Genomic DNA, 18,698 nt, shown 5'->3' with positions numbered 1-18,698 from the left:
AAGCTCAAGATCGCTTGTATCAAGTCTCCTTTGATAATCGACCAACATTTTATTTATAGAAAACTCATATGAAGTCATCTGGACCCGGTGCTTTTTTCTGCCGGCATGTCTTTCACCATAGTTTATATTTCTTGTGTTTTCTAAACGGTGCATCCAAGTCTACGAGGTCATGAGGAGCGTATCCTAATTCGCTACGGTTGATGGCCTTTTTTCTGTAGATGTTGCTCCTAAGGCTCTGTTTGGTTTCTCTTAATTTTTTAACTCTCGTCACATCGAATGTTTGGACACATAGAGTACTAAATATATACTATCTATAAAACTAAAAACACTGATAAAGAATAATTTGTAAGATAATTTTTTAGCCTAATTAGTCTATAATTAAACATTAATTATCAAATAAAACAAAATGCTATAGTATTTGTTAAAGTTTAACACCCAACAAAACACTCCCTAAAAAGAAGTGGGAGTGTGCAAGCCTTATTTTCTTGTGAGAGTGAGACCACCAAGCCCGAATGGTCATGATTCGTGACTCATGAGCTTGGTATCAATGTCGAGCATGTTCGCTTATTTTATAAGCTGTATTTTTTCTACCAGTATTTTTCTCAAACATAAATCAACGAATAATATTGTCACCGGTGACCTCACGGCAGCCAACAGAATCGATGATTTGCGGTTGTGGCAGGCTCCATCTCCATCCAATTTTTAACTAATATAATGTAGCTCTCAGAGTGACGTATCCGATGTCAAATTTGGCTAGCTCAATATGTCATATTCGAGTTGCCGGGCATCCATGTCCGATCCACTTGCAAAAATAAACCCAGAGATAAGGATGATGGTGATTTCTGCAAGCAAAAGAAGTACGTTTTCGGCATAGCCAGTTCAGTCCGAAACAGTTCTCCGTCGCTATTTGGAGCAGTTCTATTGTTCTTTTTTTTCCCCTTGGCTTCGCTGAGGAGCTGCAATGGGTCAAACCAAATCTCTCATATAGTCATATCACAGCCTAGAGACGGCCAAGGCACGGCACTGCCACCGTGAGCGGAAACAGAGCGGACGCCAATCAAGGCCTCAAACCGTGTGCGGCCATGGCGTCCGTGCTGCTCGTGGCCTCGGCGACGGCGCTCCTGGCGCTGGCGGCGGCCTGGCTCTGGGACTACGCCGTGGTGCGCCTCCTGTGGCGGCCCCGCGCCGTGGCCGGCATGTTCAGGGCGCAGGGGGTCCGCGGACCGCCCTGCAGCTTCCTCAGGGGCAACAACCACGAGATGAGGAGGATGAAGGCGGCGGCCGACGCGCTTCGGCTGGACGTCCGCGACCACAACTACCTCCCCAGGGTGATGCCCCACTTCCTCACCTGGAAGCAACAGTACGGTAATGTCTGTTTTTTCAATCATAGGGATGATAGGATACAACCACTGTCTCCAGATGTTTAATGTTATGTACTTACTTATATGTGTGTGCTCTGTTCGGCTCTTCCTGCTCTGCTTGACATATTTTTCACTAATTTCATGCTAGCACAACTTTTCTGTACTACTAGTATTGCTCCGGGAAAACTGCACTTGGCTCCAGGCAGTGCAACACACTGAAACGAAAAATAATCCTATACCAGAGAGACAGAATTACAGAAGATCTCTTCATTAAAAATCTAGAGACAGTGATAATATACAGTTTGCATGGCTTGCTACAAGTGTTAATTCTCTAGTATGTATAGCATAGGGGGTGAACATATCTTAGTCTACCTTGTCACACAGTCAATCAACCGTGTCCATATGGAATAGAACTGAAGATTTTGCATTTGAACCTCGTGCAGGAGGGCCATTTCTGTACTGGTTCGGTCCACAGCCCCGGATCTGCCTCCTCGATTACGAGTCGGTAAGGCAGGTTCTTTTTAACAAGTCGGGCCATTTCTTCAAGAACGATGCGCACCCGACTATCCTGGCAATGCTCGGCAAAGGCTTGGTTTTGGTGGAAGGCACTGACTGGGTGCGCCATCGAAGGGTGGTCAACCCAGCTTTTGCTATGGACAAACTCAAGGTGATAATGATAACCTGCTCGATTTTCAGCTCACCGGCAATTTCCCATTTCCCACCGGTGACACATTCTCAAAATGCATTTATATATGGTTCTACGATGTAGATGATGACGGCGACGATGGTCAGCTGTGCTGAGTCATTGATCAAGGAGTGGGAACAGCTTGCGTCCAGGAACGAAAGCAGAGAAGTGGAAGTGGAATTCAGCAAACAATTTCAGGACTTGACGGCAGACGTCATATCCCATACTGGTTTTGGAAGCAGTTATAAGGAGGGCAAAGAGGTCTTCCATACGCAGAAGCAGCTCCTGGCACTAGCCATGGCAACTCTCCTCAATGTGCAACTGCCAGGATTCAAGCAAGTCAATATATTTCTTGGTCAGAAGTAATCTTGCTTTTTCTATGCATCCTAATAATGCTTGGTTAATGAATTCTTTACTTCCAGGTATCTTCCTACTAAAAACAACAGACTGAAGTGGATGCTAGAGAAGAAGATTAAGACGATGCTCATGGCAATCATACAGCCCCGGTTGGCATCCAATGGAGGTGGATACGGAGACGATCTGCTCGGTCTCATGCTTGAGGCTTGCCTCACAACAGAACAAGGAGACAAACGAGATGAGTTGACCCTGACCATGGATGAGATCATAGACGAGTGCAAGACGTTCTTCTTTGCCGGCCATGAGACCACATCCCATTTGCTTACCTGGACAATGTTCTTGCTTAGTGTTTATCCAGAATGGCAGGAACGGCTAAGAGAGGAGGTCCTGAGAGAATGTGGAAAGGAAAATCCTACTGCAGACATGCTTAACAAACTGAAAGAGGTATCGAGAACAGATCTTGCGTGGATTCCAGTGTCTACTTGTGACTATTGCAATATTCATAATAATCTTGAGCTGTTGCTAACACTGAAGATTGACATTGCAGATGACGATGGTGCTCCTTGAGACACTGAGACTCTACGGTCCTGTTTTGCTCATGCTAAGAAAGCCTATCTCCGATATAAGATTGGGAAGCCTCAGCATACCTAAAGGCAATGGAATTGTCATACCTATTCCATTTCTCCACCGAGACAAAGAGGTTTGGGGTGACAATGCCAATGATTTTGATCCATTGAGGTTTGAGAATGGCATCACAAATGCAGCAAAGACCCCACAAGCTCTTTTATCATTCTCAATAGGACCAAGGTCATGCATCGGTCAGAACTTCGCAATGTTAGAAGCAAAGTCAGTTATGGCCATGATCCTGAAGAAATTCTCCTTCACACTTTCCTCAAGTTATGTGCATGCACCTGCGGATCATATAACGCTTCAGCCTAAGTTCGGTCTTCCCATAGTTTTGAGGCCACTGGATGTATGATGTTAAATGGTTGTATATGTGTTGGCTGTTTTTTTTATGTTTTTAAATATGCATAAGATGTCAGTATCCAGGACTTAGTTTCATCCGCCAAACAGTATGCCTAAAGAACTAAAACTTGTTGAAAAGGGGTAACTTTCTGGGATTTTATGCCCATATTATGTATATAATATACAATGCTACATGAAACTTTGTACTCAGAGTTGAATTGCCTGAGTTTACAAACTCCTGTCTGGACAGCTTGTTGCTGAATTACAAAGCTTTTTACTACCTAGATTTGCCCCATCGGATTAGGATGGTGGCGGAGAAGCACAGGACGTCCGTTGTATGTTACATACAGTAGGCCCAAATGTCACTTGTTTTTATCTCTGTGAAGAAAGTAGTACTTCTACTCAGTCACTGAAAACAAAATTGTCACTTTCAGTTTTTGATGATATGTTCATGGATGGGTACATGTGTATACCACGTAAATACCAGGGATGACACACGGACATCATCATATAGAGATCGATGATAGATATACAGTAGTGGTAGACAATAGGCCTGTCCAGGGCTTGAACCCTCGGATAGCCGGCACTCGGCTACGTAACTCGTAGTCTTGATCTGTTGTCTTCTCCGGCGAGGTTGCCCCCGCCGTAGACTTAGTTGAGAGGAGCTAGGAGATTAGATGGTAATATCTTTCTTAATTCTCAACTGAGCGTCCGTACAGAATATATGGCCCTTGGCCTCAAACCAACCGGAGCAACAGGCTTCTTTAATTTAGGAACTAAAACAGAAAGCTATCTCTACTTTTTTTCTCAGCCACTCACGGTGACCACGCCCCGGGCGTCTTCACGCTCGCCCACTGCGCGTGCTGCGCGCTCGTCGTTGCGGCGCACGTCACGGGCCCGGCCACGCCTGGAATACGCGCGCCCGACCATGACAAGGCCTTTTCACAATAATGCATGTACACATATTCTGTAACATACACATAGCAAACTCAACATCTGTGCCTATCAGATAGATCCTTCTAGAAGATAGGATTGAAGAATAATGACGGCAAGTGCAACATCAGGGGATTTAGTCACCCAGAAGGAAGTATACCGCCTTGGAGAATGAGAACTATCCTTAAGCTTCGTGGGTCTGAAACTCTGAACTGAACAGCAGAGACCAATGTGGACGGCCTGTACCATTACAATGTGAAATGTGAAGATGGTACATTAGCTAAGTAAATTTAGTGAAAATTTTGAAGGTGTGGGTAGTATAGTATAAGTTATTTATATTTTATATAGTGTTCAAGACTAGCAGTTGTCCCTGCAACCAAACAGACACTCTTTAGGCACCTAGTGTTAAGGCTATTGTCTTTCACCACTAGTGTTATGGTATATTTTTTTTGAAGAAACATGAGGGGCAAAGCCCCTACTGAAATATATTTAACCAAATTAAACGTGTAAGTACAAAGAGCTGAAAACAGCTAAATAGTAGGTCAAGGCGAGCTTAGGAAACAAAGAAAGAGAAAGAGAAAAGACTCCACAGGAGTAGGAGAAACCAGGCTATGAGAGATTTGCAATCCATTGATCTAAACTATCTGAGATAATGTGCTTCGTCCTGTACTTGAGTAATCTTATTTCTCTTCTGAAGTCTTCTTTGGAATTCAGAAGAAGGGGATTGATCTGCCTGAAGATTAGGTCATTTCTAGCTTTCCAAATCACCCAGCACATTAGAATTATGATCTCCATGAAAAAAGGTATTGAGAGCTGGTTCCTGAAACTCTGTAGAACTTGAAAAGCTTCTAGATCATGGATTGTTTGGACGTTTATCCATGCCTAGCAGAAGAAGGTGCAAAGGGGCATTGCAAAAGAAGGTGCATCAGGGTCTCATCAGTTGAGTTGCTGCAGAGCACGCAGTTGTAATCTTCTATATTCATATTTTTCCTTCTCAGGAGTTCCCTGGTGCTGATTCTATCCTTTAAGACTAGCCAGAAGAACAATTTGTGTTTGTTCTGACACGAGCTTTTCCATATCCACTTGAAAGCCGGGTGAGGGTGGCTAAAGCCACTCAGTTGCTTGTATGCCTTACTGAATAAGTTTCAGCATTCCAAATATATGCCCAAACATCTGGTTCTTAATTCAGTGTGATTTCATCCAGCTCTTCATGTAGTAGCAGCAACTGAGAGTGTGCCTGAGCAGATAATGGTAGTGTAAAAAGACTATGGAGTGGGTTCTATTGTGGTTAATATATCAGGTGGGGACATTTCGTCCCTAAAGAAAACAATAGTGAAACGGCTTTTGGGGAGAAACCTCAGTGGATCCACCCTACCCTATGGTGAATTCACAAACCGACACACTTTGCAATGGGTATATATTTTATTTCATTGATAAGAAGAAATATCAGCAACGCTCCCTGCAGCTGCAGGGACTCCTCCATATCAGCCTTGTGGACGAAACTTTTGGTGTCACTCCTTTGCTGCCCTACATATATATTCCCTGCAGTTGAAGATGAAGATATTGTTGTTAATGAGCTTGCTGGAGAACTATGCGCTTCATTCTTTTCCAAGCTTGTGCGGCGAGTTGTCATCTCCATGACAAGCGATGTCGTGTATTCGGAATGGAGTGCGTTTACGTGATCAATGTCCAAGAGCTTTCCCATCAAATGTCCTTTGGCAGTGGTGGGGTTCTACTGCGAGCAGGATATTATCTCTCTTCCGTTATAATTTGGAAGCTGGCAGGTTAGAAGAAGATGAAAATTTTGATTTGGATGACACAAGGTACCTTGGTCCCAATGAAGACAACATCTTGAGCCATGCGTGGGAAAATGTGTGGTGCTTTGACCTAATTTCTTACACAGAAAGCCTTGTTCCAATTACTCCAAAGGGCTAAGGCGAGCTTAGGCCTAATGTGTGTGTACCATTGTCTACTTAATGTTGCCCTTCTTCAGTGGATCAGCCAACATTTCAATCAATCAAGCAAAGCATGAAGTGGCAGTATGAAGATTGAAGGGAAGAAGCCTGAAGACTGTTTAGTGATGTATGGGGCACTTAATCGAGTTTTTTCCTTCAAATAAGTTATCTTAGGCCCCGTTTGGTTCGTCGTGTTAAACTTTAACTACCGTCACATCGAATGTTTCGACGCATGTATGGAATACTAAATATAGACTATTTACGAAACTAAAAACACAACTAGAGAATAATTTGCGAGACGAATCTTTTGAGCCTAATTAGTCCATGATTGAATAGTAATTGCTAAATAAAACGAAAATGCTACCGTTTAACACCTCCAACCGACTTTTGTTGTAATAGTACTAAGGATGCACTTTACTTGTACTATATCTTGACAATATATCAAAAAGTAAACGGGTGTGCACACCCGTTTACTTTTAAATATGTAGTCAAGTTCCCTAATTATTCTCTACATGGTATCAAAAGTCTAGGTCCCCTTCTGACTTTTCCTTGCCCTAGCTTCTCCCGTCCGGCAACCGCTGCCGTGTGACCACCCGATCTCGCGACACCTACGCCGCGATCTTCTCTCCTTTGATGTCGTCGACTTCGCATGCATGACCCTTCTCTTCCTCATGCTCGCGGCTTCTGCCCCCCCCCCTCGGCATGATCCCACACACCCTGCTCCATGTCGTGCACTGGACCTGCACGTGATACCGCGCTCGCCCCCGCATGTGTTTCCCTCCAACTCATGCAGAAGCACACCTCCATGCCCGCTCGCATGGCTCACACACACCATCTTCTTCACACTCGCGTGCACAATCTTGCGACCCTGCAATGTCAACCTCCTCCTCAAACTCATGTGCCACAAGTGGTGCCTTGCACAATCTCACTGCTAGGCACATTGTCGTCACTCCCTATGCGATGATGTCGTCCTCGTGCTGAAGCACCCTTTCAACAAGTGGATGCCCTTCTTTCATAATAGAGAGAAATTTAGGAGTTTATTTGAATTATGTTTCATAATAGCAAATGTGAATAATTTAGAGACAAAGTTACAAGGTCATTTGGAATTATCTTTCATAATGGAAGAAGTAGATAATTTGATGCAAAATTAGGGGTTTAATTTTATGTATTTTTTATAATAGATGTGGGTAATTTTTTATAAAATAGAATAGATCCAATGGCTATGTCTATTAAATTAAAGAAATGATGTTTTGTTTGTTATGAGAGTTTACTTTTGTTCCTGGTGCATCGGGTGAGAATTAAATATTGGAGTCTCTAATTCATAACCGTAAGATTTCTCTATGAAGCCAAAGGGTGCCTAGCCTAGTGGTTAGGCACGTCCGGCGGCACCCTAGGTCCCAGGTTCGAATCCCTGGTGGGGCGGATTTTGGGAAACTTGAGTAAAAAAATCCTCTTGCTGGCCCGTGTCCAAAGCACTGGTAATGAGATCGGCCCATGTCGGCTTGAGGACCGTGTGTGGCCCAGGCAGGTAATCTCACGGGTAACGTCTCTTAATGTATGGGCGAGGTCAGGGTTCGAGGGTTTTCTAGGCCTGTGTATGAAGGTCCTTCTTCTTAGTTCAAAGCTCGGGGGGCGGCTTGCCCCTCGCAGGTCCAGTTTTTTTAGATTTCTCTATGAAGGATAGTAGTTCTACTCACTCACTGAAAACAAAATTGTCACTTTCAGCTTTTGATGATATGTTGAGGGATGGCACGTGTGTATATAAACACCAGAGAATCGTTCAAGGACACATATCACCATATAATGATGATAGGTAAATAGCACTACTACAGAATGAGGCATTGGTCGATGCCCAAAATGGCCAAAAACCTCGGCCTTTTTGCGGCCCGGGGTTAAAGACCCCTTTAGCACCGGTTCGTGTGACAAACCGGTGCTAAAGGGTCCTGCCCAACGGCTACTGACATGTGCTGTCGGGGCAGGGACCCTTTAGCACCGGTTTTTAACAAGAACCGGTGCTAAAGGGGTCCCTTTAGCACCGGCCAGAGCCACGGGCCGAGGCAAACCCTTTAGCACCGGTTTGTGTTACAAACCGGTGCTAAAAGGTAACCCTTTAGCACCGGTTTTTGCTCTGAACCGGTGCTAAAGGTCCGGTTTATAGGCCGGCTCCCTCCTCCCCTCTGCCCATTTGAAACCGAGAGCACCATTGTTGTTCTTGGAGCTTCTTCTTGCTTGTTCTTCATTTGTTCTTCATCTCCAACGCCCATCGTTGATCTTCTTCGACTCCGTCATCGTCTCTTCGCGCTTAGAGGTGACTAACTTCAGCCTTTCTTGTCTTTTTCATGTTGTTTTTGGCTTGTGATGTTCCCATCATTTTTTAGCTCAAATCCACTTTGTTATTTTGAATCATTCACATGAATTAGTATCCATATATATATATCATATTTCATGGTTGACCTAGTTTTAATATATTTTGCAAGAATGAATTATAGTATATTTTTATGATCATAGAAAGTAGGATAGTTCAAATTAATTGGTTTGTTAATATCACTTGATTTATTTTTATTACTACATATAATGTCCATTGTATCATACATGTTTACTAGTAAATGTGGAATTTATAATTGTTTTAAAATTGAGTATGGATAGTAGATGGCAACCGTGACCGGGTCTTTCGTCTCTCAACGGGTTCAAAAGCGATACCGTCCGGAACTCCCTCTCATTACTTGTGGCAAGTGTGGGCAGAAGATTTTGATGGAGTACAAAGTGTCGAAAGAGGGAGTAAACAAGGGTCGTATATTCTACAAGTGTCCAGATCGTAATGTGAGTTATTTCCAGACATTTGCTTATATATGTGCATATTTTTTTAAATGATATTAATTAAACTTTTGATTCTCTCTTTTAATTTCAGTGGGACGGTACCGGCGGATGTACAGGTTGGTACTGGGAGGAAGAATACATTGAACACATTAAGAAATCTTTTGCACAGGTGGTTGAGGCTGAAGGTGGTGAGGCAGTGAGCCGACGAAAGAAGTTCAATGATGTTGATCAAGCGAATGATCTATCTATTATAGTTGGGATCGGACGCGAACTAATTATGTTGCTTAAGTGCATTTTAGTTTTGTTTTTTTAATGCTAGTTGCGATTGTATTTGTTGTAGCCAAGCTTTTCTAAATTAATCAACTATGTATCTTAGACATGTTGTGCAATAAGATGAGAAACTATATGTGTGCATGGTTTTCATAATATATATGTTATCTTTAATGCAGATGGTAACACGTAATTGGATGTATAATGCCGATCGGCGCTCCGAAGAGTTCATTAATGGCGTGCACTATTTCTTAAGTGTGGCCGAGTCAAATAAGAGGGACGGTTTCATGTGCTGTCCATGTGCCGTGTGCAAGAATTTGACGGAATATTCTAACTCAAGAACTCTTCATTCACACTTATTAAAGTCTGGTTTCGTACCAAACTATATTTGTTGGACCAAACATGGAGAAAGCGGGATTATAATGGATGAAGGTGAAGAAGAAGAAGAAGAAGAAGAAGAAGAAGAAGAATTGGACCATGCCAATATTATTGCTCAGTACGGTGGCTTCAATGATGTTGCAATGGGGGGAGATAATGAAGAAGAGGTGGCGGCAGAAGATGATCGGGGCGATGATGCTTTTGGTGATGCCATCCGTGATGCACAAAGAGAATGTGAAAGTGATAAAGAGAAAGCCAAGTTCGAGCGCATGCTAGAGGACCACAGGAAATCGCTATATCCCACCGCTGAAGAGGGGCAAAAAAAGCTAGGTACCACACTAGAATTGCTGCAATGGAAGGCAAAGAATGGTACATCTGACAAGGCATTTGGGCAGTTATTGAAGATCATAAAAAAGATGCTTCCGAAAGGCAACGAATTGCCCACCACTACGTATGAAGCAAAACAGGTTGTCTGCCCTTTGGGATTAGAAATCCAGAAGATACACGCATGTCCTAATGACTGCATCCTCTACCGTGGGGAGGAATACGAGAATTTGGATGCATGTCCAGTATGTAAGGCATCACGGTATAAGATTAGACGAGATGATCCTGGCGATGTTGAGGGTGAAGAACGTCATAGGAAGAAAATTCCAGCCAAGGTTATGTGGTATGCTCCTATAATACCACGATTAAAACGTCTGTTCAGAAATAAGGACAATGCAAAGTTGTTGCGGTGGCATAAAGAAGACCGTAAGATAGACAATATGCTGAGACACCCTGCCGATGGATCCCAGTGGAGAGCGATAGACAGAGAATTCTCAGATTTTGCAAATGATGCTAGAAACTTGCGGTTCGCCTTAAGTACAGATGGTATGAATCCTTTCGGTGAGCAGAGCAGTAGTCACAGCACTTGGCCAGTTACTCTATGTATCTACAACCTTCCTCCATGGCTATGCATGAAGCGGAAGTTTATTATGATGCCGGTGCTTATCCAAGGACCGAAGCAACCTGGCAATGACATAGATGTCTACCTTAGGCCATTAGTTGAGGAACTTCAACTTTTATGGAGCAAACCAGGAGTTCGCGTGTGGGATGAGTACAAACAAGAGCACTTTGACCTACGAGCATTGCTGTTTGTAACAATCAATGATTGGCCAGCTCTGAGTAATCTTTCAGGCCAGTCAAACAAGGGATATAATGCATGCACACATTGTTATGAAGACCTTGACTGTGTATTTTTGAAAAAATGTCGAAAGGTCGTGTACCTTGGCCACCGTCGGTTTCTTCCTGTGAACCACCCAGTACGAAAGAAAGGCAAGCATTTTAAAGGCAAGGCAGACCACCGGACCAAACCTCTCAATCGAACCGGGGATGATGTACTCGAAATGGTCAAGGATATAAAAGTCGTATTTGGAAAGGGACGAGGCAGCGAACCTATTCCCAAGGATGCTAAGGGACACGTACCCATGTGGAAGAAGAAATGCATATTTTGGGAGCTACCTTACTGGAATGTCCTAGAGGTCCGCAACGCGATCGACGTGATGCACCTGACAAAGAATCTTTGTGTGAACTTGCTCGGATTCATGGGTGTCTACGAGAAGTCTAAGGATTCACTTGAAGCACGACAAGACTTGCAGCGCATGAAAGAACGAGACAACCTGCATCCAGAAAAGACAGATGATGGACGTCATTACTTAAGCCCTGCTAGCTACACTCTGAGCAAAGAAGAGAAGGAAAGCATGTTTGAATGTCTTAGCAGCATCAAGGTCCCATCTGGATTCTCCTCCAATATCAAGGGAATAATTAATGTGCCAGAGAAGAAATTCCTGAACTTGAAGTCCCATGACTGTCACGTTCTAATGACGCAATTGCTGCCGGTCGTTTTAAGAGGAATTCTACCTCCACACGTACGTCTAGCCACCGTAAAGCTATGTGCATTCCTCAATGCAATTTCTCAGAAGGCAATCAATCCAGAGCAACTAGCTACTCTGCAGAATGATGTCGTTCAATGTCTCGTCAGCTTTGAGTTGGTGTTCCCTCCATCCTTCTTCGATATCATGACACACCTCCTAGTTCATCTGGTCAAAGAGATTCGTATTCTCGGTCCTGTGTTCCTACACAACATGTTCCCCTTCGAGAGATTCATGGGTGTCCTAAAGAAATATGTCCATAGTCGTTCCCGGCCAGAAGGAAGCATTGCCAAGGGCTACGGAATAGAGGAGGTCATAGAGTTCTGTGTTGACTTTATTCCAGACCTTGACCCAATTGGCATTCCTGAATCTCGACACGAGGGCAGACTCAGCGGAAAGGGAACACTTGGGAAGAAAACATATATTGGTACGGGAAACGATTACTTCAATAAAGCACACTACACAGTTCTCCAGAACTCCTCATTGGTGGAACCATATGTTGAGGTACACAAAGATTACCTACGGTCCCAGTGGCCCGGGAAGAATGAAGCTTGGATAATGCGTCAGCACATGGAAACTTTTGGCGATTGGTTGCGCAAAAAATGTCAAGGTGATGAAAACATTGATGAGCAGCTTTATTTGTTGGCCAGGCAACCATCATGGCATGTCCTCACATACAAAGGGTACGAGATAAATGGTAACACATTTTACACAGTTGGCCAAGATAAAAGGAGCACCAACCAAAATAGTGGTGTACGCGTGGATGCCACGGATCCAAATGGGAACAGGCAAACATATTATGGACGCATAGAAGACATATGGGAACTAGTCTATGCAGCTAATTTTAAAGTTCCTTTGTTCCGGTGCCAATGGGTGAAGATGACCGGAGGTGGGGTAACAGTCGACAAGGAGTATGGGATGACAACCGTGGACCTTAACAATAGTGGGTTCAAAGACGAACCATTCGTCCTTGCTGCAGACGTGAGTCAGGTGTTCTATGTCAAAGATATGTCTACGAAACCAAAGAGAGGAAAAAATGATGACCACTCAATCATCAATGAGCCAAAGCGCCACATTGTCCTTTCTGGGAAAAGAAACATTGTCGGAATTGCGGACAAGTCAGACATGTCAGGCGATTACGAAAGGGATGATCGAATTCCGCCCTTCATAGTCAACAAAGACCCAAGCATTCTGTTAAACAATGAGGATACTCCATGGTTACGGCAGGATCATAACCAAGGGTCATACGTCAAGAAGAAGTTCACTGTTGTGTCGGCTTGACTTTTCCATTTGGGACAATCTAGGGTTCGGTCAAAGGGTGTGTTTGTAAAAACCAATGCTTTGACTTTGGTCAAACTTGGTCAAATAGCCCATTTGATGACTTGAAATGAAAAAAGTTTGAATACAAAGTTGTTAGAGATCATCAAAATCTATATTTTATATATTGTCCATTTTTCCATTTGGATAATTTTGAGCCAATTCTAGTTACATTTCTATAAAATCCAAGACGGGTTTCGGTCAAACTTGGTCAAATGACAAACTAAATTACTTCAAATGAAAATATTTTGAATACCAAGTTGTTAGATATCTTCAAGATCTAAACTTTTTATATACACAACTTTTCCATTTGAGAAAATCTAAGTTAACAATACCCACCAATTCTAAGTTCTCACACAAACTATATGAAACTATATGTGTCAATTGTGGATTTTCAACTACACCTTCCCAAAACTTTGTCAAATGCAAAAATGGTCTATATATGAAATGTAGATTTTGATGAGTGGAACAATATTGGTATTCATGACTTTTCCATTCGAGACCATGTAGGGTTCCGAAACCGCTGCGTGGCTATGAGTTCTATGAAAATTCAAAATTCAGTGGTTCAAACTTTTCCAAATGAAAAGTTGACCATTAGACAAAATGTAGAACTTGATGAGTGTAGCAAACTTTGTATTCATGACTTTTCCATTTGGGACAATCTAGGGTTCGGTCAAAGGGTGTGTTTGTAAAAACCAATGCTTTGACTTTGGTCAAACTTGGTCAAATAGCCCATTTGATGACTTGAAATGAAAAAAGTTTGAATACAAAGTTGTTAGAGATCATCAAAATCTATATTTTATATATTGTCCATTTTTCCATTTGGATAATTTTGAGCCAATTCTAGTTACATTTCTATAAAATCCAAGACGGGTTTCGGTCAAACTTGGTCAAATGACAAACTAAATTACTTCAAATGAAAATATTTTGAATACCAAGTTGTTAGATATCTTCAAGATCTAAACTTTTTATATACACAACTTTTCCATTTGAGAAAATCTAAGTTAACAATACCCACCAATTCTAAGTTCTCACACAAACTATATGAAACTATATGTGTCAATTGTGGATTTTCAACTACACCTTCCCAAAACTTTGTCAAATGCAAAAATGGTCTATATATGAAATGTAGATTTTGATGAGTGGAACAATATTGGTATTCATGACTTTTCCATTCGAGACCATGTAGGGTTCCGAAACCGCTGCGTGGCTATGAGTTCCATGAAAATTCAAAATTCAGTGGTTCAAACTTTTCCAAATGAAAAGTTGACCATTAGACAAAATGTAGAACTTGATGAGTGTAGCAAACTTTGTATTCATGACTTTTCCATTTGGGACAATCTAGGGTTCGGTCAAAGGGTGTGTTCATCAAGATATATATTTTTATATGATTTTTTATTTGATGAAAATTATACCCAAGTAGCATTCCTAGTAATAAATAACAAAAATAAAAAGTTTTACGTCAATATGATGTGAAAATAAATTTCCAGTTCATTGGATATAGTTTTTGTAAATTTATTGGAATAATATATTTTTGCATTAACAAAATACTAAACATTTCTTACAAAATCATTGTAAATTATAAAAATACAATAAGATATTTAAGTTTAAAAATTTTCATGTGTACATTAAAACAAATTACAATATATGTCACTATTTAAAAAACATTATGCAAAATATTTAATTTACTATACAATTTATAATATAAACTGTATATATAAAACAATTGAAAAACCCTAAACTAAAAAAATGGGCCTTTAGCACCGGCCCATAGTGGGAACCGGTGCTAAAGGGTCCTGAAAATTTCAGGACCCCGCCCGAGCCCGCCTAGGACCCTTTAGCACCGGTTCCAGCCACGGACCGGTGCTAAAGGGTCTGCCCCTATAAATATGCGCAGGAGCCCTGGATCCGGCAGTTCATCGTCTTCGTCTTCGTTCCAGCGCCGCCGGGTTCATCTTCGCCGCCGTCGTTTCGACTCCCTCGCCGCCGCGACCACCGTCTCCACCAGCGCCGCCGCGGCTCTCCACCAGCGCCGCCGCGGCCCTCCGCCAACGCCGCCGCAGCGGGCCACGGCCAGATCGAGCGCGCGGGCCACTGCACAGTACATCATCTTCCCCACGCGCGATCTTCTCCGGCCGGCTGTGTGCTAAGTATAGATCGAGAACGACGCCATTGATTAATTACGTATTTATATACACTAGACCAGAGAAATATATATATATACACACAAAAAATATTACATATATATACATAAAAATATATACAAAAAATAATATTACAAATAAAAACACCATATATATACATATATATATGTATATATGGTGTTTTGATTTGTAGTATTATTTTTTGTATATATTTTTATGTATATATATGTAATTTTTTTTGTGTATATGTATATTATATATATGGTGTTTTGATTTGTAGTATTATATATAGTATGTATATTATATATAGTATGTATATATATTTTTTTATATATATGTAATTTTTTGTATATATTTCTAGTATATATAGTATGTATATATGTAATTTTTTTGTATATATTTTTTTGTATATATATGTAATTTTTTTTGTATGTATGTTTTATTTTTTGTATATATGTAATATTTTTTGTATGTATGTATATTATTTTTTGTACATATACACACACATATATATAGTTTGTATGTATGAATTATAATTGTTTGTATGTATGTATGTATGTATTATTTTTTTAATATATTATTCTAGTATATATATAGTATGTATGTATGTTTTATTTTTTTTATATATGTATTATTTTTTGTATGTATGTATATTATTTTTTGTACATATACACACACATATATAGTTTGTATGTATGAATTATAATTGTTTGTATGTATGTATGTATTATTTTTTTAATATATTATTGTAGTATATATATATAGTATGTATGTATGTTTTATTTTTTGTATATATGTAATATTTTTTGTATGTATGTATATTATTTTTTGTACATATACACACACATATATATAGTTTGTATGTATGAATTATAATTGTTTGTATGTATGTATGTATGTATTATTTTTTTAATATATTATTCTAGTATATATATAGTATGTATGTATGTTCTATTTTTTATATATGTATTATTTTTTGTATGTATGTATATTATTTTTTGTACATATACACACATATATATGTAATATTTTTTGTATGTATGTATTATTCTAGTATTGTTTTTTATTCTAATGTATTACTTGGCTTAAAAGATCCTAGTATTATTTTTAGAGCACTCCAACACTTTCATTTGTAGTAGTATTAGTGTATTTCTTATCTTATATAGAATATATATATGTATGGTTGCAGACATAGAAATGGCTGACCGTCCTCATGATGATCCTGATTATATGGAAGCTGCCATTCAAAATATAATCGACGACGGTAGTCAGTACTTCGTTGATTACCACGACATCATGCAAGGCAATCCTACTGAGCAACAAGAGGGCAATGCCCCTGAGCAACAAGAGGGCAATGCCCCTGAGCAACAACTTGTCGTGCAACAAGAAGAAAATACTGGCGAGGTATGTAAATGTAAACATATATAAATAATGCATCTCTTACATTAGGTTTTAGACTTATTACTTGGTTATTAATTTAGTATTTTTGTTTCTATATGTACGTGTAGCCTTCTGGATCGACCTCTACGGGGAGAAGCGTACCTCCACGAGGGCCAAAGAAGCCGTTGGAGGGCCGCTATGTAATCTCTGAGTTTGAGATAGCTACAGGCAGACCACTTGGTGAGCATGCAAATAAATATGTTAATCACTGTGGATATCTTGTGAGAGATCAAATACCGATCAGTTGTCGTGAATGGAGAGAGAAGCGAGGTGCTCCTGAGATCAATTTTGTCTCTGATCGTGACAAGGAGTTAGTTTGGAAAGCCGTCACAGACGTTTTCACCTTCGACACCAACGATGAAGAGTTGAAGGTGCGAATTTATGACTGGACTATGAAGAAGATGGCAGTACTCTTCCAGAATTGGAAGAAGTCTTTGTACAATAAATATGTCAAGAAAAACGAGACTCCAGATTTCAACCTCAAGCAATATGTAAAGCTGAGGGCCTTCTGGGATGACTTTGTGCAGTACAAAACATCAGAAGAGGGCGAGGAACGAGCCAATAGAAACAAAGAGAATGCCAGTAAAAAGGCATACCACCATCATATGGGATCAGGTGGTTATAAGAGTGCTGCTCCCAAGTGGGACCGAATGGAACAGGAGATGCTTGCTAGGGGGGTCACACCCGAGACAATAGCAAAGAATTGGAGCGAGCGCTCCAAGCATTGGTTCTACGGTCATGGGGGAAGCGTGGACCCAGACACCGGGGCGCTAGTTTGGGGCCAAGAAATCTCTAGAGCAGCAGAGAGACTAGTCCGTGCACGAGAGGCGGTTCAGTCTGGTGAGTTCAGGCCTAACAGGGAGAAGGATGAACTCACCTATGCGCTTGAAAATCCTGAGCACGGTGGGCGTACGAGAGGCTATGGGGCAGTTCCGTGGCTGCAATCATTCCAAGCCGATCAAGATACCTACAGAAGCCGCCAGAGAAAGAAGGATGAGGAGGCAGAGCGGATCCGCCGCCTGGAAGCTTTTGTTCTGCAGTCACAAGAGCGCGAGAAAGCTCGTGAAGAATGGATGCAGGCAGAGATTCAAAGGCAAGTGCAAGCAGCACTTAGTCAAATGACGAAAGGGCAAGGTACATCACAGCCTGAGGTCAATATTAGCCCCCCAGGCCAGTTGAAAAGCAGCTGCGCATCCACGGAAGTACCAACCATTCAGGATGACACGAAGCTACACTTCCCCGTGGATGATGTCACAGAGGCTTTTACTACCTGTGAGCTGCATGTACCAGATGGGAATGCCACCAAAAAGGTGGCTATCGCTGTTGTCAACCCTATCGACCGAACGGGCACTCCAAGAATCCATAATCGACCAGTACCTGGTGGATATGCTAGCGTCTCGGTTGATAGGGTTGAGAAAGGTTGTGGCAATGTGCCACTAGACATAGAAGGGGGAGACGGAGAGAAGACCTTAGGTGAAGCTGAGAAGACATTTATTTGTTGGCGCAAGCGCTTCATAATTATTCCTCAGCATAGGTTTGTGTGTGATTTTACTTCTTATATTATTTATTATGTATTGAAATTTAAAAAAAGTTTACTCACAAAACTTGTAATTGTTTTCTTTGCAGGGACTCCTCCAACCTAAGTCCAGTTCTCTCCCCAGCGCATCATAGTGCTGCGGGCGGTGACAATGCTGGATCTCCTCCAACACCTGCGGCGGCCACACCGACCCCGCCACCGCCTCCACCACGGTCTCCACCTCCTCCACCGAGGTCTCCAACTCCTCCACCGCGTTCTCCAAGTCCTCCACCGCGTTCTCCAACGCCAAAAAGATCGGCCCCACCCCCTCCACCGCCTGCACCGCCCTCTCCAAAGAGTGCACGGTCGGTCCCCTCGCCTCCAAAGCGAGGTAGTAAGAAGCGGTCCGTCCAAGAAGGACCGAAGTCATCGGTCCCACCTCCAAAGAAGGCTGCCTCAGCAAAGAGAGCTAAGACGCCAGAAAAATTACCTTACGAAAAGAGTGAAGAGGAGGTAATTGCTACATCTAAAGCTGAGGTCCAACAATTTTTTGATAAAATAAAGGAGGAAAGGAAAAAACGGCTTAACCCAGAAAAGCCGTACTTTTATGTGAAGCCATCGGAACTGAGGCAGAAGGTGGCGGACCATC

At 41.7% G+C, this 18,698-nt stretch overlaps 1 protein-coding gene across 1 annotated transcript; it reads left to right on the top strand.

Moving 5' to 3' along the window:
* Positions 903 to 3,604, top strand: LOC110430717 (cytochrome P450 709B2-like). The gene is made up of 5 exons (XM_021448573.1): positions 903 to 1,365; positions 1,805 to 2,028; positions 2,131 to 2,381; positions 2,469 to 2,847; positions 2,951 to 3,604. Exons 1-5 carry the CDS (start codon positions 1,083 to 1,085, stop codon positions 3,380 to 3,382), a joined length of 1,569 nt encoding a protein of 522 aa, XP_021304248.1. The 5' UTR covers positions 903 to 1,082; the 3' UTR covers positions 3,383 to 3,604.

This window comes from Sorghum bicolor, chromosome 1, assembly GCF_000003195.3.
Source record: "Sorghum bicolor cultivar BTx623 chromosome 1, Sorghum_bicolor_NCBIv3, whole genome shotgun sequence".
Taxonomy (NCBI): Eukaryota; Viridiplantae; Streptophyta; class Magnoliopsida; order Poales; family Poaceae; genus Sorghum; species Sorghum bicolor.
This window is presented reverse-complemented; position numbering and strand designations above follow the sequence as displayed.

Coding starts and splice junctions, on each gene's coding strand:
- LOC110430717 (XM_021448573.1), top strand. CDS start 1,083: ATGGCGTCCGTGCTGCTCGTGGCCTCGGCGACGGCGCTCCTGGCGCTG. Junction 2,029..2,130: donor TTGCTATGGACAAACTCAAG/GTGATAATGATA, acceptor TCTACGATGTAG/ATGATGACGGCGACGATGGT. Junction 2,848..2,950: donor TGCTTAACAAACTGAAAGAG/GTATCGAGAACA, acceptor TTGACATTGCAG/ATGACGATGGTGCTCCTTGA.